Here is a 24015-nt window from a genome sequence, read left to right as displayed (position 1 = left end):
AATGAATGGGAATAGGCTGCCCTGCAGACATATGAGGGAAGGGTATTCCAGGTGGAAGAGCCAGCCAGCTAGGGTGCAGACCCTCTGACAGGAACCTGGCTCATTTGAAGGGTAGCGGGGAGGACAAGGTGAGTGGAGCAGATAAGAACAGTGAGATGAAAGTGGAAATGGGAGGGTCAGATGGCATAATGATTGGTGAGGCGTCGAAGGCTCTGGCCTTTACTCTGAGTGAGACGGGAGCCAGGAGAAAGTCTGAGCTCAGAAATATGATCTGATGTACATTTTCACAGGATCCCTTTATTGCTGTGTGGAGGATTGACTGTAAGAAGCAAAAGTGCAAGTAGAGACCAGCTAAGAGATTGGTGCAGTCATATAGGTGAGAAAGGATGGTAACTTCACCATAGATACGGAGGGAAGTGGTCAACCAGTAAGATTTGCTGCCAAAAATGATGTGAGATAGGGAATCAAACATTACTCTCAGGATTTGGCCTGAGAAATGGGAGAGATGAATTTATTACAAGAGATGGGGCAGATGAGGAAGGAAGGAGTTTAGGTTTGTAAGTGTTGGGTTTGAGATGTTGGTGAGCCATTAGTGGAGAGGCTGAGCTGGCAACTGAATATACCAGAGTTCAGGAGACAGACCTGGACTGACTCTACATTTGGGAGTTGTTGACACATGGTTGGTGTTTAAAGCCGCAGGACTGGATGAAATTTAGAGTGTAGAGGGTCGAGGACTAAGCCCTGGATCACTCTGGCATCAAGAGGACAAAAAGCAGAGGAGGAACCAACCAAGGAGACTAAGCAGGAACAACCAGTAAAACAGGAGGAAAATCAGGAGGAATGCTGTGCTCGAATCCAAGTGAAGGAAGTATATCAAGGAGATCACATGCCATTTATAGGTTAAATAAAGGCTGAGAATTAACCATGTGAGGTCACCAGTGACCTTGACATGATCAGTTCCACCGGAAAGCAGAGGATGAAAGCCTGACTGGAGTGGTTTAGAGAGAATGAAGAAGAAATGGAGCCAGTGAGTAACAGCTTCCTCTTTGGGGTCTTGCTGCAAAGAGGAATAGAGAAACGGGTGGTAACTGAAGGAAGAAATGGGAGAAACAGCGGCACATTTTTACGCTGATGGGAATGATCCAATAGAGGTGAAATTGGGATGTGGAAGAGGGAGATTTCATGGAGCCATGTTCCTTAGTTGCTGAGAGACGAAGGTCTGGTGCACAAATGAAGGGCCTCTTTCTAGACAGAAACATGCATAGTCCCAAGGGCATTGGTTCGCAAACTAAGCTTCATCAGAATCACCTGGAGCACTTATAAAAGCACAGATTGCTGGGCCCCACCCTCAGAATTTGATTCAGTAGGTCTTAAGTGGGACCCAAGAATTTGCATTTCTGACAAGTTCTCCGGTGGTGCTGATACAGCTGGCCCAGAGACCAGGCTTTAAGAAACATCGATCTACAATTATGTGAGGTGAGGTAAGTACACGTAGTGGAAGGAGTAGGTTATGTCTCGTTCTGATTGCTTTATTTTTTCTCAGTCAAGTCATTGAGAGTAAAGGTGGAATACAAGGTGTTGGAGGTTTGAGGAAAGGAAGAAGGTATGAAATGGTTGTCTTGTAAGGAGGAAACTGAACAAATGGGGCAAATGTTGATGATCCCCCCTCCTGAGGTTGCTGATCATGAATTTAAGACACTGGTTGAATGTTTTCTCCAACCACTCTAAACTGCAGAGGTGCGGGTAGATGCAGTTATATGTAACCAGGATTGTGGTTTGTCAATTAAAATAGATGAAGCAAGAGTAAGGGGCAAGGGGATGATGGTGAAGACGAGGTGAGAGGGGGATTATGATGGACCATGGATTTAATCTGGGAAAGAAGACAGGTGCGGTAAGGTGAGGTAAAATGAAAAGGTGATGATACACTTTTCTCAAAAGTGAGTGCTTCCCTCTCAAAGCCTTACCCAGCTTGTCTTCATCACTCACCTCTCTGAATTTGTTAGCATGACTCTTCCAGCCTCATTTATCTTGTGTTACTTTTCTCTATAGTACTCATCACACATGACAAATGTGTCTGTCTCTCCACCAGAATTGAAGTCCCATTGAAGGCAGGAGCTCTTAGCTTTCTGCTATCGCCGCGGTGCCTAGAATTCTGCCTGGCATTTAGCAGCACTCCCCTATCCACTCCTGGCCAGCTTACTCTTCCCGCACGCCCAGGACATGTCCTATACTTCTGCAGCAAAATGCCTTGATTTGGAATGACATGCCTCTAAAAACAGAGTGCCTAGAAACTCTTCACACTGAAGAGAAACAGAAACTCTTCACATTGAAAGGCTTTGGGGAAACAGAAGTCTGGAAAAGTTTGGGTCCCAGTGCTTAAGAAGAACAAGATGAAAAGGTCAGGGTTCTGCCAGGTAGCTGTTGATGACAGAGACCTAGGCCCTTGGGGCACTGCTCACTCCAGGATCCTAGAAGGCCAGCCATATTAAGTTGTTACAGAAGACCTGGGTCCTTCTCAAGCAGACCAAAATAGAAATTCATGGAATTGTGATGGGGGGAGGAGGGGACACTGTAGATGGTCTTGTATTATTCCATTTTTGTAAAATAACTTAAAATTATATGGGTTACTTTCAAGAATACACACATGCTATATACTATATACTGAATTTACATGTATCATAAAGCATTTTTAAAAGGTTTAGAAGGATAGATAACAAAGTGTTATACCAAGATATATATATTGTTTTATTCTATATGTAACCGTCTGGACTGGTGGTTTTAATTAGAAAAGCACTAGTAGTTAAAATGAATTTAAATCCCTGCAAAAATCATACATCAAGTGGCATCAGAGGTCATTTCCTCTTTCCAATGAGGAAGTATGTGCACAGAGTAATTCCCTGACTTGCCCAATCAGACATCTCAATGATGGAGCAGAGTACCTAGGAGAGCGGAAACTGCGAAGGAAGATAAAGAGGCAAGGAGCTCGTGGTTTCCACTGATTAAGAAAAAGCTAGGAAGGAAGATCCAATATTGAAATAGCAATCTGCTGGGTAGATGCCCCTCTTCTCTTCCTACCCTGTATTTCCCCAACTCTAAACCGTATTACAGTGTAATCCTTAAACTAAATTCTGAGGACAAGAATATTATTCATTTCCCTTTCCCCCAGTGCCCAATAGCACCAACAGGGGCTCACAAAATACAGAATGAATGAATAGATGGGAAAAGCAGATGAATACACTAACACGAAAAACTGGACAAAGCAGCAAAATTGGGAGTTTCTTCAGAGAGCTTCCCCTTAAAAGGCAACTCCAAAGTAACTTTCTTTTTTGAGCACGTGAACGTTGCCTATGGCCAGCAGGTGGGGCCACAGTAACAGTTTTACAAACTTTAGCCAGCCACGCGGTCGATCATTATTTTAAAAGGTAGGAGAGCAACAAGCCACGCATGGCACTAATGTCATCTTTGCCCTGCGAGCAGGATAGCGTGAAATTCCAGCTCCCCGTCCCATAGGAGACCTAAGCTCACCTATGAAGGTAAAGGGTTTGGCACTGGGAGAGGCTTTTGCGCAGGTGCAAAGGCAATGGCGACACCGTCTTAAACCCACATTTTTCGCGGTAAAATAGGGCAAGGGAAAAGCACACAAAATGAACGGGTATGCTGAGCGGCCCCCCAGGCTGCAGCGGGCTAGAGTTGACGGGGTCGCGGGAGTATGGAGAGAATCACGTTAGCAGGACAGAGGTTTGCCTCCCTGCGGGTCACGATGCAGTGGCCACCATGCATGGCCGCCGACGTGCTCGCGCCGTCCAGTCACCGAGCCCAGCTGCTGGACGGGGCAGGGCAGGCGGGGCCACCCTAAACTCTCCAGTAGGCGGGGCTACAGAGCCAGATCAGGAAACCTGTAAGCAGGTTTGTGGGACCTTCTCCAACCCACTTAGTCTCGCTATGGATGTCTTACCCCACAGCCATGTCAGCTTTCCACGTGCAAAAAACCCTGCAGCTGAAATTATTAGTTTCAAAGAATGGCTTCTCAGGGGTAAGGAGTTCCACCAGCTGCCCAGAAACCACTAGCAGTGAGTGATACAGTCTTAAGTAGCAATACTACCCAAGGCAAAAAACAAAAATGATTGTAAACTGGCTTTATCATATCTGAATCCTAGGGACACTTTTACTCTCACTTTCATTTTCAGAGGGAAGGGCCCTACATTCATGACACAAGATTACTTCTCCAGAAAAATTGTTTTTCAAATAAAAGCGGCAATATTCAAGTGCTATCTGCTCCCTAATGAAAAACAGAAAACTTCAGTATATGACCATTTATTTTTTCACAGGTAGAAAAAGCTCTGAACCCCTAGAACAGTTTAGATGCGTTGGAAACGAGGCCAACATTTTGGGTCTCTATTTACAAGGCTAAAGATAGAAATTATGGAAGGGTGCAAACCAACCTACATTCATTGGACCTCACTCTAGGTGAAGTATTATGCCAGGTGAAAAGCCCTCTCCACAACTCCAGAAGACTGGTATAAAAGCTCTACAAAAGTGGAGGAAGAGATAAAGTGGTTAGGTGTTTTGATTAGGCTAAATAATTCTTCACCTACAGGAGTAATAAAAACTCCACTTTAATAATCTGTTGCTATTTAAAATGTTGCTTTAAAAAAGAAATCAACGATTGGTTTCTAAATATTCTCCAATAAAAGGAACCTTTGTTCCTTTTGAAAAATGGGGCTGGGGCACTGAAAATACAAGACTAGCCAAGAACATCTTACAGAAGGGCTCCAAAAAACATCAGGGGCATGTCAAAAAGACACAGGAGCCAACTTGAAGGAGGTCCCAATGGCCAAAGGTGGGACAATCTGAGCAAGAAATTAAATGATAGCATTGACCTATGGAATAAAATACAAAGTCCATACTGATATCACTGAATAAATAAAATGGGGAGAAGGGACAGCTCCTCCTTATAGCAGAATTCTAATTAGTATGAATGTAGAAGAAACAATAGACATAATGAATTAACATTAGGCAAACGCCACAGCAGTATTTGTTCCGGGGAATAACAATTCAAAGACGTCAAAATTAGTGAACCAAAGATTGATAGTTTAAAATTATATTCCTCCACAAGTTACTTAATTCATTACAAAGGGAAACAATAACTTTACAGTGGAGAAATACAGCAAATACTACCTTAATGTGATCAAAGTTAACATCACCAGTAATAATACATATGGACATCATGTACCCTGATATAATGCACTAAGAAGGCCATATATGATTTTTGCAGTATTCTTACAAAAAAATAATTTCAATATAATAGTGAGAAAGTATTAGACAAATTCAACTCGAGGGGCACTCCATAAACAACTGGTCAGTACTCTCCAAAAGTGTCAAAATCATAAAAGATGAAGACTGAAGAACTTGCAGTCTACAGACTAGAGACAACTAACCATACTGTGGGATCCTGGACTGGATGCTGAGCTAGAAAAGAGACATTCCTTGAACAACCGGCACAATCCAAATATGGTCTATAGATTAGTTAATAGTACTGTATCAATATTTACTGTTTTTGAAAATCATTCCATGGTATGTAAAATGTTAACATTTGAGGGAAGCTGAGTGAAGGGTGTATGAGAACTCTTCACACCATTTCTGCAAAATAAGTTTTTTTTTAAATGGAACATGTTGGGGGAAGGTAGCCAATCAAGTGTAACTAAGATTAAATCTAGTGAATATAAGACTTATACACTTTTTGATATTAAAGGTTTAAAAAATGCTTTGAATTTAACACCGATGGCACGTTGTGAGATTGTTCAGTTTCCCCTCATATTCAATAAAGGAGAACAGTAAACAAGCATGGCTATCCAAAGTCTTACATTCACAAATGACAGAACAAAGCATTAAGGGCAAATAGTCAAAAGTCAACACTTTCCACTGGCAAAGTTGTTGTTAGCAAATAAGAGAACTAGTTGAGCTGCATTTTGGGATCTTCACCAAACCAACTTCTGGACCAACTCTTTAAGAGTGAATATTATCTAATTTTTTTATACATTACAAGGCCAGTATGGTTTTTAAAAAAATACACAAATTCAACACCCTGCCTCCCTCAACACTCACTCAGGGACAGCTGGGTGAGCAGCCTTTTTAAGGGCTCCAAATTCCTTTCAGCTTGTCCTCAAAGCCACACCAGTAGTTTCTATGTGATGTAAAAATAAAGACTGGGAAGGACTGGCTTAAATACTGAGGCACTAGCATTTCAAACTGTAAAAAAGCATATTGAATAATCTCATATCCAACTTGAATACAAGGTAGGAAAATCTAGGTAAAACTGATTTTGAATTTGCTTTTCTCCGGATATTTTTTTCTCTTTCAAAGGTGAAATACTAAACCTCCATCAAGCCCATGGGAGTCCTGTAGAAGTCACAGAAGTTTCAGCTAAAATTGAAAGCAATAAATGCTACATTTCCAATTCAAAATTGGGCATCTTCAAACCGATGAAAGCACAAAGGACTCCCCAATCTGGGGGGAATATACTTCAAAAAGCTTAGCAAATAGGAATATCTAGGTATATTGTGCGGTGCTTCAGATAGGCAGAGAAAAGTTCTCAACTCAAAGTGTCAACAATAACGCTAATTACAAAATCAACATTTATTAATTTTATCGCACCCTTGATTTAGTAGCCTGGGCTGTGTAGAATAGGATGAATAAGTAATCTGTGGGCAAAACAGGGTCCAACAGTATTATAATCCATTTTCAGAACCCTTTCTTACTACAGAAGTTTTTACACATTTAACTAAATCTCCAAAATTGGGACATCTTAAGGGCTAAAAATCTTTAAGGCAGAGAAGCTCCAAACCTTAGGAAATAAACAAGGATGAATCAATTAACATTACGGTTATATGGTTCACAAAGATTCAAGCCCATTGGAATTTCTTATTCTTGGACCACATGGAATCCTGCCTAAATAAGTCATATTTCAGATTAAACACTTAAAACCTCGACACTGGGCTCTACCTACTCTGCACGTAAGATATGTGGCCAGGTTTCCTCAAAGTTATTAGCACAATGCCTGGCACCTAATAAGCACTCACGATCAAATATTTGTTGAACAATTTAGCATAGCAGTGGCTCTACCTTCTCAGGGAAATATCCAGAAATAAAGCATTATGAATATTGGCCCATCTTGCTTTGCAGAGGTCATGGTTATCCAACCCTGGGTACCAAAGCAAGCCTGAACTATTCCATCTCAGTGAACTTTCTAAAAATGGTTGCTGTCTCACCTCTTAAAACTCCTTATACTCCAAAGCTTTCATAAAATATAGCAGATTCAAATAATACTAATAAATGGTACTAGAAGTGATGCTCAACAGGATCTCACGTTTATTGAGAAGTGATTAATGGTAAAAAGAAAGGCAATGCCCTTTCCTCATTGGCTGAACAAGAAACTGAAGAAACATTCACTACACGTTTTACAATATTTTTCTCTTCCAAAATGCATTTCTGTAAACAAGTTTTTACCACTGTTCTTAGCTTTGAAATCAAATTAATCCTGACTTAATCAGTATAATGTACAAGAACAGAACATTTCTTAGGACTCCTAGTATTTTACTTTGAATAACAAAGGGTCAGAGAAAATGAACCACCCTTAAAGACACAACCTTGGGTAACACTGTTAAATTCTCCAAGACAAAAATTCTTCATAAAAATGTTCTTCCAGTTCAGAAGGGAAAAAACAAATTCCCACTTTCTGGGGTGGATGCCCAAAACCTTCAAAACTCAAGTGTTCTCCAAGTGCAAATGTCAAAATGGGGGGAGGAAAGGGTTTAAAAATTAGAGAAAACTGTATGCACTTACGGACTTTAAAATCCGAAAAACATAGTAAAAAGACAAAAAAACAAAGCATTATGCTCTGAAATCACAACCAAAGCCAAAATAAAAGGGACATTTTTCACCTAAACTACCTAGAGGGATTTTTTGTTTAGTTTTTTCTTTTTCTTTTTTTTTTCATTTTCCAGTTAAGTCCTATGTCTTTTGTGAAATTCCAATACTTAAACTGCAAGTCTGCAATCGTCTCTGAAGTCAATGAAATTAAGAAAAAAGTCCTAATTCTCTTGAAGGTCAATTTTTTTCCTCTTAGGATATGCAGACGCAACCGTTGCTGCAGTCTGTGCAGAACTGCCTCTTATTTCCCACGACCTTGACGTTCCTATAAGTTAAAAAAAAATTGAAATGGTTAGTTAAAACTTATCTGAACATGTTTAAGAATTACAACTTCATAGAATAACTCAACAGAAATTTAATTATTTGTGCTAAATAGAATATTCCCCACAAATAAAAACTTTTACTTCTTATATTTTAAACCAAGGTACTTGCACTCAAGCACCCCAATTAATACAAAATTATTTTTCTTTGACTTTAAAATTCTTAACTGACTAAACACATTTGTTTTCCTATTATAGTTGGTTTACGCTAATATGTGTCAGTCTCCCCAAAATATGGGCCTAAGTAACTCAAACATGTATCTATCAATGGCCTGCAGCAGCGAAGCAGCATAAGCCCTAACAGTTCTAGAGTCATCCCATATTAGTCCCAAGGCCTTAACCATATTCATAGGCCTTAATTTCCTTTTTTTAAAATAAAGTGAGGATATGTATCTGGGTGGTGGGAGAATTAATGAGTCGACATATAGAAAGCTCTTAGTCCATAGCAGGCAAGAAAATCATCCTTTTCCCCTAGGGAGAGTTTAAAATCCACTCAGAAGTGGATTTTGAAAACTGAATGCAATTCTTACATTTTCCCTGAAATAGATCTAAATGCTCCTTCCTTATTAAGAATCATTCTTTACGAGCCTTTCCTAAATGTACCCCAAACAGCATTCCATTTCACACACTACCTCACTTATTGGGATTTTTAAAAATATGACTCAATCCACATGCCTTTTAAAAGCAAAACCAAAAGCAAAAAAAGCAAAAGCATTAAGTGGTTAGGAGCAAGCACACAGACCTGAACTTAGACTCGATTCATCAAGCCACATGAATAGAGTCATTTGCTCCCATTCACCTTATGGTAACTATGGTTCTGAAGTTAAACATGATTCCTATTAAGAAAGAACAGCAAATACTACTTATGGGCTTCCATGTTCCAGGCACTGTACATAATGATCTTAATAACCACCTTACAAGGACTATACTATTCCTGCTTCAGAGATAAGAAAACTAAAGCTCAAAAAAGTTAACTGACCAAGGTTACCTAAGAACCAAGATTCAAATCCATGGCTATATGGCTCTTTACCTACACCATGTCATTACAAACATTTACGTAAAAGTCAACAAAGTTAAGTGAGGCTCTGTGATGAACTGACTACCACCACTAAACTACTCCAAGGACATAAAAACAGTAAATTTCAGAAGGAACAGTTATCTTTTTGTGATGTCCCACTTCACATATCAGGAATTCAGAGATAAACTCACCAACATACAAGGATCTGGGATATTTTCAAAATAAGTCATTTTGAAACTTCAACCTTTATAAAATTAATTTAATAAAACAATTCACCCACACACTGTTTCTGGAAATCAAACTCAATTCAAGAATAAGAAAAAGAAATTCAATCCAACATAAAAGGGACCTCAAAAGTTTTGATGTTCCTGGGCTGCAGTACTGACCCTCCCCTTTCTATAACTCTCCCAAAGTTTTGATAATTAATATATTGTTTATAATAGGAAAATCACAACTAAAAAAAAAACCAAAACCCTCTGGCATTGACCAAAATGAAACTTACAAAAGCACCTAGATTCTCATATCAATCTTTTTTTAAAAAATTGTAGTTGATTTACAATGTTGTGTTAGTTTCAGGTATACAGCAAAGTGATTCAGTTATACATACGTATACATATTCTTTTTCAGATTCCTTTCTGTTACAGGTTATTACAAGATACTGAATATACAGTTCCCCCTGTGCTGTGATAGGAGTAGGTTCTCCTATCAATCATAAACTCATCTACCTCGTTCAGTCTTTCTTAATTTGGATGGATACTATTTATCTAACCTCTCTTCTACTGCTAATCAAAATCTACCTTTAGTTTCAGGAAATATGGACTCTTTTCTTTGTGTTTCTTGATTAAATCTCATTCCCATGCTTTTAAAAGCCAAGAATGCCTGGCCTTCTGGCCCTGGGGTACACTTCAAAACCCCTTCCTTCTCTGAGACTTCCTCAACCACTGCAGTTTTCAAGGTGCTTCTAAATCTGCATCCACAATTGAAAATCAAATTGTATTGACTTATTTCATATAAAATTAGTCCCAACTCAACCAAAAGCTCCTAGAAAGCAAAGAACAGTTCTTTAGCTAAGCTCACTCACAAACTTATTTATGAGTTTAGCAGTGGATAACAGGCTACAGTTGACTTTTATGTAAAATTCTGGTTCTCATCACAAGAAAAAAAATGGTGATGGATGTTAACTAAACTTATTGTGGTAAGCATTTCACAATAAACACATGTATCAAATCATTATGTTGTAGTACACCTTTAACAATGTTGTATGTCAATTATATCTCAATAAAAATGGGAGAAATCCCTAGAGGCAACTTCTGTTACCAGTTTCTTGTGTCCTTCCTGAGTTATTTTAAGCATATAAAAACTTATTACATCTTTTGTTTTTTCTTTTCACAAGCAGCATACAAAACACACTTCATTTTGCTTTTTTTCCCGTCACTTAATATGTCTTACAGATTATTAAATTTTAGCACATATAGATCTGTTTTTTTTATGGGTCTGGGAGCACCCTCCTTGCTCTGAATTCAAGAATTGAAGATCTAGGGCTTCCCTGGTGGCGCAGTGGTTAATAATCCGCCTGTCAATGCAGGGGACACAGGTTCAAGCCCTGGTCTGGGAAGATCCCACATGCCGCGGAGCAACTAAGCCCGTGCACCACAACTACTGAAGCTCACGAGCCTAGATAGAGCCCGTGCTCCGCAACAAGAGAAGCCACCAAAATGAGAAGCTCACGCACCGCAATGAAGAGTAGCCCCCGCTTGCCAGACTAGAGAAAGCCCATGTGCAGCAACAAAGACGGACGGACGGACAGACGGACGGACGGAAGGAAGGAATTGCAGATCTAAAAGAGAAGCAGTTCTCAAAGACATTATGATGAATGAAAGAAGCCTCAGACAAAAGAATACACACTGTATGATTCCAATTATGTGAAGTTTTATAACGGAAAATGAATCTACGGTGGGGACAAAATTAGAACAGTAGTTGTCTGGGGTGGGGTGGGGGTGGAAATTTCTAGGATGGTAATGTTCTGTATCTTCATTGGGGTTTGGGTTACACAGATGGGTACATTTGTCAGCACTCAGCAAATATACACTTAAAATTTGTGCATTTTATTTAACTCAAAAAATACGTAAAACAAATACTGAGCTCTAGTTAATGATACGCATGCTGAAACGTTTAGGGGTGAAGTATACTGATAATGACAATTTCTTTGAAATACATCAAAAAACAAAACGGACTAGCAGAAAAACAAAAAAAACTGGAGAAAAAATTCTGCCTATTATTTTAATGTAATGTAACCCCAGGAATACAAATAAACTTACATGCTCCAAATTGTACCATTAAATTAGAAAACCTAGACTTTGCCAAATCCATTTTTCCCTAAGAAACACACTTATGTGAATTCCCTGGTGGTCCGGTGGTTAGGACTCCACGCTTCCACTGCAGGGGGGGGCACTGGTTCTATTCCTGATCAGGGGACCTTAGTTCCCCACACGCCAGGCAGCTCGTCAAAACAAACAAATAGTAATACACACTTGTAAGTTCATCACAATGCTTAGTAACAGCATTTAAAATATTTAGTCAAAAGAAATGCAAAATAGCACTGTGAAATCGCACTTATTAAGTCATCTCATTTTTAAACACAAAGTTTGTTCCTCTATAATGTGATACTAAATCCACCTGTGTTCAATTTTGCCTCAAACGTAACATAAAACTACTCCTGGGGCTTCCCTGGTGGTGCAGTGGTTAAGAATCCGCCTGCCAATGCAGGGGACACAGGTTCGAGCCCTGGTCTGGGAAGATCCCACGTGCCGCGGAGCAATTAAGCTGGTGCACCACGGCTACTGAGCCTGCACTCTAGAGCCCCCGAACCACAACTACCGAAGCCCATGCGCCTAGAGCCCGTGCTCCACAACGAGAAGCCACCGCAATGAGAAGCCCGCGCACCACAACGAAGAGCAGCCCCCGCTAGCCGCAACTAGAGAAAGCCCGCGCGCAGCAGCAAAGACCCAATGCAGCCAAAAATTAAATAAATTCATAAAAAAAGAAAAAACTAGGGCTTGCCTGGTGGCGCAGTGATTGAGAGTCTGCCTGCCGATGCAGGGGACATGGGTTCGTGCCCCGGTCCGGGAAGATCCCACATGCCGCAGAGCAGCTGGGCCCATGAGCCATGGCCACTGAGCCTGCGCGTCCGGAGCCTGTGCTCCGCAACGGGAGAAGTCACAACAGTGAGAGGCCCGTGTACCGCAAAAAAAAAAAAAAAAAAAAAAAAAACTATTCCTGAATCTTAGCTACACAATTATACCAAGAGGGCAAGTACCACCTGTGCCCTAATGTAAACCTGTGTGACAGAAGCTTAAATTATGGAAATTACATGCAAACAACAAATGGCACTAGCTGCCTTAATCTCCTGATCAACATCAAGAAAATATTACATTGATACAATTCAGCAAGCTGATTAAACTGCTCTTCTATTTCCAGATACAATTTTGATGTGTACACAAAAAAATAAGCTTATATATTTACAAATGATAAAGATAATATCCATCTTCTCAGAGATTATAAAGATACTTAAGCATTCACATCATACCATCTTGAAAAGTAAAATGAATTTGGCACCAATAATAAAACTGTAAACAATTCACAAGATTTTAAATACTAGCTATTTTAAACATTTTTATTAAAAAAGAAAAAAAAAAAGGGACTTCCCTGGTGATGCAGTGGATAGAAGACTCCACGCTCCCAAAGCAGGGGGCCCAGGTTCGATCCCTGGTCAAGAACTAAATCCCACATGCATGCCACAACTAAGGAACCCACAAGCCTCAACTAAGGAGCCAGCAAGCTGCAACTAAGGAACCCACGTGCCAAAACTAAGACCCGGCAAAACCAAATAAACAAATATTAAAAAAAATAAAAACCAAACAAAAAGAACACTTGGGAGAATTCCCCAGAGGTCCAGTGGTTAGGACTCTGAGCTTCCACTGCAGGGGGCACAAGTTCAACCCCTGGTCAGGGAACTAAGATCCCAAAAGCCACGCAGCACAGCCAAAAAAAAAAAAAAAAAATTGGTTGAAAACGGGAATGAATCAGAGGATCCTGCTTGAAGGGCCTGCCATCACCCAATTTGAGCATTACACAACCTTAATGATAAGTAAACAACTATCACAGTAATATCTTTATTGGGCAAGAACTGGCAATGGATGCTAAATCTAAAGGGTGAAAATTTGATGAGAATAACTGATTCACTTTATTATAAAGCAGAAACTAACACACCACTGTAAAGCAATTATACTGCAATAAAGATGTTTAAAAAATGTGATGACGAAAAAGATATTTATATAGAGTCTCAAACTATTTTCCCACTTATTAAAAGGAAAATAGTACCTTTAAGTGGAGAACCAGGATACCTTAAATAAGTGATCAAAGTAAACATTACTAATAACGGCATAAACAGACCATCTTATACTTCCTACTGTGATGCACTGAGGACACAAAGTCACTTATGTAGTATTCCTGCCAGAAAAGCATAATCTGAATATACACAATGAGGAAAGGAAACCTCAGACAAGCAGCGACATCTACAAAAATAAATAGCATATACTCTTCAGAAATGTCATATCATAAACAAACAAAAGGGATGAATGGGTGGGATGTTGGTGTGTGAGTATGTGTGTATAACTGCAGATTAAGAGACTAAAAAGACATAAAACTGAAAGATCCTGGACTGGACCCTGGACACCCCCCCCCGCCACCAAAAAATTGCTACCAAGGACATTAAGACAACTGGTAAAAATATGAATAAGATCTGTAGATCAGATAATCGTATTGTGAAGGTTAAATTTCCCGATTTTGAAAACTGCATCGTGCTCATAAATGCATGTTCTTGTTCTTAGGAACTACAAACTACACAGCAAAATATTTAGGAGAAAAGGTCATGATGTCTTGGAACTTACTCTCAAATGGTTCAGAAAAAAATTTCACACGTATCTCCAAAGAGAAGATGCAGCAAATGTAGCAAAATATTACATTGGTAAATCTGGGTGAAGAGTATGTGGGAGTCCTTTGCACTATTCTTTAAATTTCTCCAAGTCTGAAATTATTTCAAAGTAAAATGTTAATAAATTGGGGGATAGTTCATTTAATTCTTCTGCAAAAATTGGCTGCATTAAAAAGTTATATTTGGGACTTCCCTGGTGGTGCAATGGTTAAGAATCCACCTGCCAATGCAGGAGACACAGGTTCGATCCCTGGTTCAGGAAGATCCCACATGCCATGGAGCAACTAAGCCCATGTGCCACAACTACTGAGCCTGCGCTCTAGAACTCACAAGCCAGAACTACTGAGCCCGCACACCACAACTACTGAAGCCCGAGCGCTCTAGGGCCCGTGTGCTGCAACTACTAAGCCCGCATGCTGCAACCACCGAAGCCCGCATGCCTAGAGCCCATGCTCCGCTAGAAGAGAAGCCACCGCAATGAGAAGCCCACACACCGCAACAAAGAGTAGCCCCTGCTTGCCGCAACTAGAGAAAGCCCGCTTGCAGCAACGAAGACCCTACACATCCAAAAATAAAAATAAAAAGTTGTGTTTAACAACTCATGAAACTTTGAAATGTGTTTATTTCCTCATACCTACACTAAAATCACCAAACATGAGGGTATTTTAGCAAAAGAAAAAAATCTGCCTATCAGCTTTTTACAAGTCTTCTAAAATGAGAAAAAAAATGACACAGAGAAGATTCTAACACAAGCACCGTTATTTTAACCACTTTGGGACATTAAAACCTTTTAGGTTTCCATAAAAGACTTCTCTTACAGCAGGTCTTTTCTTTCACTTTTGTGACTATTTCCTATTACCACTGGGAATTCCACTAAATTGCTTTGACAATTTATGGTCGAAAGACTTCACTTGTCAGATGTATTTATTAACATTTCTAATTAACCAGTCCTACCTTGGTAATATTTAATAAAGAAAAAGCTGGGGTTGGGAGGGTGGGGGACAGAAGAATGATGACAAGATACACAATAAAAGGAAAGAGCAGAACACATAAAAAAAAGCTGGGACCTCCAATGGGTCCAAGTCCCAGCTGGAACTGCCATAAACACAACATGCATTTGTGTCTTGTTGGACACTCCGGCTTTTATACATGAAGATGCTACTAACCCACCGTAGCAGGGGAAGTGGTGCAGCAAACTGGCTTTCCCCGTGGTGGTGGTGTCATGTTGCAGCCTACCTACTACCTTTTTTAACCTAGTGCCATGTTCAAGGAAGCTACAGTGAGATTTGTGGTAGGAACAGGCTGGACTGGCTAGTCTAGGTTAAGCTCCTGCATAAGATCCTCAAGCACAAACACACAATTAATCATAAAGTCCCAGTTAACCAAAAAACAGACCAAATGCTAAAAGGAAGGGAAGAAGCATTCCTAAAGCTTGAGGATACTGTGATGGTAATAAAGAAAAAAGGAAAACAGCAGAGCAAGATTTTACTGAATTCACACCTCATCACAAAATTCTCACTAGGACATTCATCCTAATCTTTAAATCAGTCCACAATCTCATTGTTCATTGTAGAGACTAAAAAAATTTTTTACAAAATAAAAATAAATTTAAAGATATTAACTAAGAATGTATAAACCAGGGCAAGAAGTTTCTAGGCCTCAATATCTGGTCTGTCACTTAAACAACTAGAGGTTAATACTCACACCATTCACCCATCACATCTTAGTCCCTCCTCACCTTATATCTATAACTATAAAATGCAAAAGTTCATCTCTAGAGGAAATATCCTAAAAGCCACAAGGTGGCAATGTTACTTAAAGTCTGCACATTTGAAATCTCTTCCTATGATATAAATCTGCTTAATTTTTCCTCTATTTAGCTTAATATCCTTTCTCATTTCTACTACCATCCCTCTCCCCACTTTGAAGTGGGCCATAAAACACAACAGGCACACATATATTTATTTGTCGGATAGAATTTTATTAACTTTAAAATCTGATGTCTACCCCTCAGATAAAATTCACTTAATAGCCCTCAAGTAAGTTTTCTTATATCCGCATGGTCCCTGATAGAAAAGAACACAAATTTCAGGGTCCCTGGCTGAAAATAAGACAATGCTTACATAGTTTAACATGAAAAAATAGGATTATACTAATATGACTTTCAATGCTTTATATGGCTTATGAAATCAATCTTTTTTTGGGGGGCACTGTGCTGTGAGGCCTGTGACATCTTAGTTCCCTGACCAGGGATTGAACCCGGAGCCACGTCAGTCAAAGTGCGGAGTCCTAACCACTGAACTGCCAGTGAACTCCTTGATCAATCATAACAGTCTCTGATGCTATGAATATGAGTTATACACACACACACAAACACACATATATTCCCTCCCTTTTAAGATTTTCTAGGTGCAGAAATGGACACTTACTTGAAATAAATTTCTGGGAACTGGCATAGGAGCACTAGGATGAAGTAAATGCATTTAACTAATAACCTTTCCTACCATCAAATTCTTTTCCAAGATTGTTAGTTAGTAGCTGAACTCCTATATACATTTCACTAACAAGGTCAGAAGTAAAAGCCTGGATAATCTACTGTTTTCAGGCCCTGAATCATAAGTCTTAACTAGTAACAGAACAAACGGTAAGACAGATACATTAAAATTTTTTCAGTTATTCTTTGAATCACTCCTTGGCTCTCCAGTAAGAACTACATTTGAACAAAAACTAATTTCACAATAAAATCAATTTCTGAAAACACTTCCGAATACAATTAAACAAATAAGGTTTTTTAATAGCTTGTCAGTCAAATCCCCCCCCCACTCCCAGCATTTGACAGTAGGTTCAGAAAGAATGAAGCAATCACTGAATATGCTTTCCAGATATCTGATAAATGATATAACCTCCAGTTCCACCTTCAAAAATTTCCAGTCGAACCATCCTCAACACCTCCATTAATACCTCTCTAGTCCAAGCTACTGTACCCTCTCAATACGACTTTGCCACAGACTCCTTTTAACTGATCGCCCTTTCGTCTTGTGCCCTCCTCAGTCTATTCCAAGGGTGGGACCCCAAAATGGAAACTCAGTAGCATTAGGTATCATGCCAAAAGTTGCTGAAGAATGTGATGACTGATGTAAAATAAATGAAGGTGTATTTATGTGTATATATACATTTATATGCCTGAGATTATGGATCACAACAATCACTCATAAAAGACCTGTATGCAAGTACTTCACTTGTATATATACATTTAATCCTAATAACCCAGTAAGTTTTTTCCCCCGTTTTCATAAAATACTGAGGCTCAAAAGTTTACTTACTCAAATCACTGATAGTGGCAGATATGACACCATCTTCTGAGCTCCTAGCCTTTTCAATACTATGCTAACAAGGAAACAGAATCTAGCATTCATGCTTATTAATAATATCTACCTAATGTATATATACACCTAAACTTTTTAAAAGGCCCATCATACGTAATATACTTAATAGAATAACAGAATCCCTTCCCACATCCCAAAAAACTAATTACCTTTAAAAATCAGTTAACGGGCTTCCCTGGTGGCACAGTGGTTAAAAATCTGCCTGCCATGGGCTTCCCTGGTGGCACAGTGGTTGAGATTCCACCTACCGATGCAGGGAACACAGGTTCGAGCCCTGGTCCGGGAAGATCCCACATGCTGTGGAGCAACTAAGCCCACGTGCCACAACTACTGAGCCTGCACTCTAGAGCCCGCGAGCCACAACTACTGAGCCCACATGTCACAACTACTGAAGCCCACACGCCTAGAGCCCGTGCTCCGCAACAAAGGAAGCCACTGCAATGAGAGGCCCGTGCACCGCAATGAAGAGTAGCCCCCACTCGCCACAACTAGAGAAAACCCGCACACAGCAACAGAGACCCAACGCAGCCAAAAATAAATAAAATAAAATATATAAATTTAAAAAAAACAACTCGGTTAACATCTTCAGGCAACTTCAGGATGGTTAGTAGCCACTAAATCTTATTGCTTAAAATTATCTAACAACTCTAAACAATTAATGTGCTCACAAAAGGATACAATAAAATAATGTAAAACTTAAAACATTAAAGCCTCTTAGAAGTAGCCATAATGCCTCTGAGGAGTAGCTTATAACAAGTAACACGGAGGATATTCAGCCAAAGACATCTGCACCTTTTAATGAACAAACAATACAAGCAATTCACTAGAGGCTCATAATATTGATAGCTGATGAAAAACACTACTCAAAAGACCCTTTCAGCCTTAAGGCAGGCCACAGTATAAAAAGGTACAGCCAGACTTATCAGACACATTGTGAATTCTAACATTGCTTCTAAAGATGAAGTCTTTTCTGACCCAGAAATATGGCAGTTTCATATGGTTCTGATTAATATTTAATAAAAATGAACTCAACATCTCAAAAAAAAAGATGAAGTCTTGAGACTAGCAGGCAGAGACTGGAAGGAAGACTACAGAGCAAAGGAAGAAACTTACAGGAAAAATAAGCATGAGGAATTTGAGGTGGGGGACATACAAAACACTACCTAATGACATTTATAATTTAAATACAAGAGAATCACCTACAGGGCTGATAAAATGCAGATTCCAAAGCCTCAACTCCAAAGGTGCCCACTCAGTAGGTGAGGAAACACAAGAATCTGCATGTAAGTAACTCTCAGATGGTAACCTGTACAAACTGGGAAACTTCTCTTCAACTGCTTCTAATCCTTTTAAGAACTACCTAGGGAGCTTACTAAATAAAATTTCAGTTTAGTAAATCTAGGGGTAAACCTAGTTATCAGTATTTTTGTAAATACTTTCCAGGTGACTCAAAGTTTGCTTTAACTTGTTACCATTTTTTTTGGAATTTATACTCTGAAGCTCTCACACCATGTCCACCCTGCTCCCCTCCCCGGGGACCCCTTTGCAGGTTTACAGACTGCAAGTACGGTAACATTTGTCATAAATGATTTTGAATTACCCAAGAACTTGTCTAGGGCTCTAGTTCTGCCACTAAAATGAGGTCTTGCAGTCTGTGTACAAAAAGAGTTAGGTAGCCTAAAACCTTCCCATTCGATTTTATAACCTTAACCTTCCAGAGTAATTATACAGAACCATTTGTGTTCTCCCTTACTCTTGCTGCCTGTCATTAGCAGCAACTCTCTCACAAGGTTAGGTAGAGTAGATCCAATCTGCTCCCTTTTGATGCTTGTGATGAGGGAGTTTTAAACCTAAGTGCTTAAATGAAGGTTTAAGTTTCAACCAATTATGCTCTCCTCATATAGCCAACGAAGAGTTGACTGACTACAAGCATTAGTAGATAATAGAACACTGCAGTTAGTTATTTTAAATGATAAATGTGAAGATGCAGCAAGGCCTAAGAACAGAAAAGCTTTGGGGCAAAACGAATTCCAGCTCTTCTACAACCTAGCTAGTGATCTTAACAAAATTACTCCTTTCTGAATCTCAGTTCCCTAACTGTAAAATGAAGATAATCTTGGGGACTCCCTGGCGGTCCCGTCGTTAGGACTTGGAAGCTTCCACTGCAGGGGGCCCCGAGTTTGTCAGGGAACTAAGATCCCGCAAGCCAAGCAGCGGGGCCAAAAAAAAGAAGAAAAAAGAAAATAATCTTATTCTACAGGATTGTTACAAGGGATCAGAGATAAGATATGGAAAGTGCCTTATGTATAAATGCAAAAAATGGCTAAATATGGGTAAATACCTGAAGTATTAAGGGGGAAAAGCAGGATAAAATACTACACAGAATATGATTATAATTGTATAAACCACTAACTTGTGTCGGAAAATAAGCCAAAATGATGACTGGTTTTGTCAGGGTAGAGGAACTATGAGTTTTCTTTTACTGTCTACACATTTTATGATTTGGTTATTACAATGAAAACCAAATGCACACGGAAAATTTGCAAAATGCTAATATAAAATTTGCACATTGCAAATTTTTTTAACATGCAGTTTAAAAGCTCTATATGCTATCTATACCCTGATTGCGCAAAAGGTCCACATGAAGTCAAAAGCTTACATGTAAGTCTACCTTTTCTAAATGGCTTCACATATTACACAAGTGATCTGTCCAAATTTTTAGCTTTGACACATGTAGCAGAGTATTAAATACCTCATAAGAACCACCAGGTATTACAACAGCAGTAAATGCAAATGAGTTGGAAAGAGCAACTGCCTGCCTCTTCCCGCTCCCCACATACCCAACAGCTTAAACTTGAAGCCATTTTCTTCCTTCATCTTTCTTTCCACAATCTTTTCCTATATACATCCTTCTAGACCCAACTCAAAGCCAGTCTTCCATAAAAATGACTCAACTCTGGTCTTACTATTCTTTTCTTCTGTACTTGGTCTCATCCTGTAAAATGAGCACTTTTTTTTTTTGTGGTACGCTGGCCTCTCACTGTTGCGGCCTCTCCCGTTGCAGAGCACAGGCTCTGGACGTGCAGGCTCAGCGGCCATGGCTCACGGGCCCAGCCGCTCCGCGGCATGTGGGATCTTCCCAGACCGGGGCACGAACCCGTGTCCCCTGCATCGGCAGGTGGACTCTCAACCACTGCGCCACCAGGGAAGCCCAAAATGAGCATTTTAATATCCACTATACTACACTGTTTCACTTATATTTCCTCCCTATGGCTAACTGGAGTTAAATCAGTTCAATTAGGAATTGCTTATTCAGCAAGGGATGAAAAGCATTAGGGCACACTATTGAGCTAGTTGTTAGTCTATACTGTCTAGTTGTTATAACTAGAAAAATTTGCTTTGGAGGTGGTGGCAGCAGGATGCAAATTTAAATTGAATTACCTGTTTCTGTGGAGAAAGGCAGAAAGGATGATCTGAGCCTACCACACTCTTCTTCCTCAATTGCAGACTTGCAGATTTCAATGGTGAAGAAAGAGATCTTTTGTTTTCCCTAATTCAGGGAACAGAGCTTTTCCTCCTCTACATGAAACTCCTATATAGTGCAGGTGTCAGTCCTTTATCATACAGTTCCTTAAACTAAGGCAGTCAAAGCCAATGCTGTAGCATCGCCAGCTGCTGTGAGATGTTTTTCTAATCCTTCCCTTCCTCCAAGACTAAATAACCAATACACCTAAATGAGATGCTGAAGCTGCAGATTCCTTGCATTTCTTCAATTTCAAAATAGATTCCCCCACCCCCAACTCCACCTCCATGCACCATTATTCCATTTTTTGAAAAATTCCTGTCATCCAGTGGATTCCAAATTATGCTTCATAGAGGAGATGCTTCGAAGATCACCCAGGGAAAAAAAGAGAGCTGAGCGTGTGAAATTAGCCATTCACGGGGCTCTGAGTAAGGTTTTGTTTGGAGGAGAAAAAACAATTCCACTTTTTAAAAGTTTGAAAACTGTCATAGGACTAATCTTTACTTCTGGCAGGTAAGCAGAACGGTTCACATCTGAGTAATTCTTGATTTAAACTATTCAGAGTAAATACTAAATGATTCTAGAATCGCTAACTACCCCTTGTCCCAAAATGTTTAAGTCTGGAAAAACAGCAGTCCCCTCTGGATCAATCTTTAGCCATAGCAAAAACAGAATACTGACATTTTTAATACCCAACTGCATTTCAGACATTGTTATATGGTCTAATTCAACAAAACAGCCCGTACTAACTAAACAGAAGCTGGTCTTACTTCATTAAATCCCTGAAAGACTTGGAACAGACAGCTTAGAAAACTTCACAGGTTGTGAAGGGCTGGAGCACTACAGAAACAACAAATGCACAGTCTGTTGAATGATGTATGGAGACCAAAACCTTCAAACCCCTAACAAAGCACTCTCATGTTACTTTTATTCAGATAGTTGTTGGCATTTGCAGTCATCTGCTACCTCTCTACAGTCTCTGAATAAGTTGATTATACCCCACTGCTTGAAATTCTACTCAAGATATAGCCCTTTCCTTGTTCTCTTTCTAAAGCTCCAAGTACTCCCTCTCAAACCCTTTCACTTGGTCCCTCTTTAATCCATCCCTTAAATTGTGTTATTGCAGGGGGTTCTTTCTTTGGCCCTCTTCTCTCAATGCATGTTGGCTCTGGAACCGCACTGAAGTAGAACATCAGCTCTGCTTTCTTAGTTTGGGCAACTGTGCAAAAAGAATATACTCTTTTCTGTGCTTCAGTGCCTTCATCTGTAAAACTGAAATAGCTGTACATACCTCACAATGATAGAATTAAATGAAAACGTACATAAAAAAGTGTATTCAGGGACTTCCCTGGTAGCGCAGTGGTTAAGAATCCACCTGCCAATGCAGGGAACATGAGTTCGATCCCTGTCCCGGGAAGATCCCACATGCCGCAGAGCAACTAAAGCCTGTGTGCCACAACTACTGAGCCCACGTGCCACAACTACTGAAGCCCGTGCGCCTAGAGCCCATGCTCCGCAACAAGAAAAGCCACCACAATGAGAAGCCCGCGCAGCACAACAAGGAGTAGCCCCCGCTCACCACAACTAGAGAAAGCCCACACGCAGCAATGCAGACCCAATGCAGCCAAAAACAAATATTTATTTTTTAAAAAATGTATTCAGGACAGGTGCATATTAGACACTACAGAATGAGCAATAATTTCAGCCATTATTTTTATTACCAATATTCTTGAAGAATCTTAAACTCATCCATGCCTTTACCTATACTGAGAGCTGGAAACTCCCAAATTTCTATCAACAGATCTCTCCTGAGCTCCAGATCCTACTATCACCTTTCTGTCCTACAAGCACCCCAAATACTATTTCCAAAAGCCAACACATCTCCAAACCCTAACCTGCTGCTCATCCCACATTCTCTGTTTTTTTTTAAGTAACTAATCAGCAAATATTTCTACCACATTTTTCAACGGTAACTTCCCCATTCCCACTATCTTGATACAGGCTCTGTCTTTCTCCCAACTATTGTAAAAGACTCTCATTTGGTATTTGAGTCACCTACACCTCTCTCTCCTCATTTAATAGATGACTTCAGGTAAGTTGCTAACCTGAGTTTCCATTTTCCTACCTATAAATATGGGATACTGCCTCCGGGAGTTGGTGTGGGGATTAAAGTAAAACTATGAAAGTACCTAACGAAGTCAGTGCTCAGTAAGTATTTCATCCTTCCCATCCTCTAAACTGTCACTCTACACTGACTATCCTCCCTTACAATCTAAAAACATAAGTACAGGATAAAAATCCAAAGCCCTTCTTATACCAGGCCCAACCAACCTCTCCAGCTTTATCACTTATTCTTTCCATATTAAACTTCTCATTTCACAAGACCCAGTTTTCTATCTGGCAAACTCCACATATCACACAGTGGTCCATGGGCTTTGGGACTAGAGAGAGACTGGCTTTGGGTGGAGTTCCAACGTATTTTCATTTATTGATACTAATGACTTAAAGACAAAAGTGAAATAACAAAAACATATGTCAGAACTTCACTGGCTTGTCAATTTGAGCAACTTCCTTGCTAAACTGGATAATAATTTTCAAATTCTGGAAGACTAATTCTTCAAATTTTGTTTCATTCAAAATATGTCAGGGATAGAGACATGACACACTTAAGTTTAATCTGCATTAAGGGAATTCCCTGAGTGGTTAGAACTCCGCTCTTCCACTGGAGGGGGCACGGGCTCAATCCCTGGTCGGGGAACTAAGATCCCACATGCCTTGTGGTAAATCTATATTAATATTTTCTCCATCCCTTTAAGTCTAGACAATCAAGAAAAATCAAGTCCTGA

General features: G+C 39.8%; 1 protein-coding gene across 1 annotated transcript in view; it reads right to left on the bottom strand.

Annotated features, from left to right (window-relative positions):
• Window positions 1-1669: 1669 nt before the first annotated feature.
• Window positions 1670-24015, bottom strand: part of YTHDF2 (YTH N6-methyladenosine RNA binding protein F2) — a 37233-nt gene continuing 14887 nt past the window's right edge. Inside the window, exon 5 of the mRNA XM_079918781.1 lies at window positions 1670-8194. Within this exon, the coding sequence (XP_079774907.1) occupies window positions 8171-8194 (24 nt within the window). The 3' untranslated portion in view covers window positions 1670-8170. The remainder of the gene's footprint in view (window positions 8195-24015) is intronic.

Source organism: Stenella coeruleoalba (assembly GCF_951394435.1).
Source record: "Stenella coeruleoalba genome assembly, chromosome: 1".
Taxonomy (NCBI): Eukaryota; Metazoa; Chordata; class Mammalia; order Artiodactyla; family Delphinidae; genus Stenella; species Stenella coeruleoalba.
This window is presented reverse-complemented; position numbering and strand designations above follow the sequence as displayed.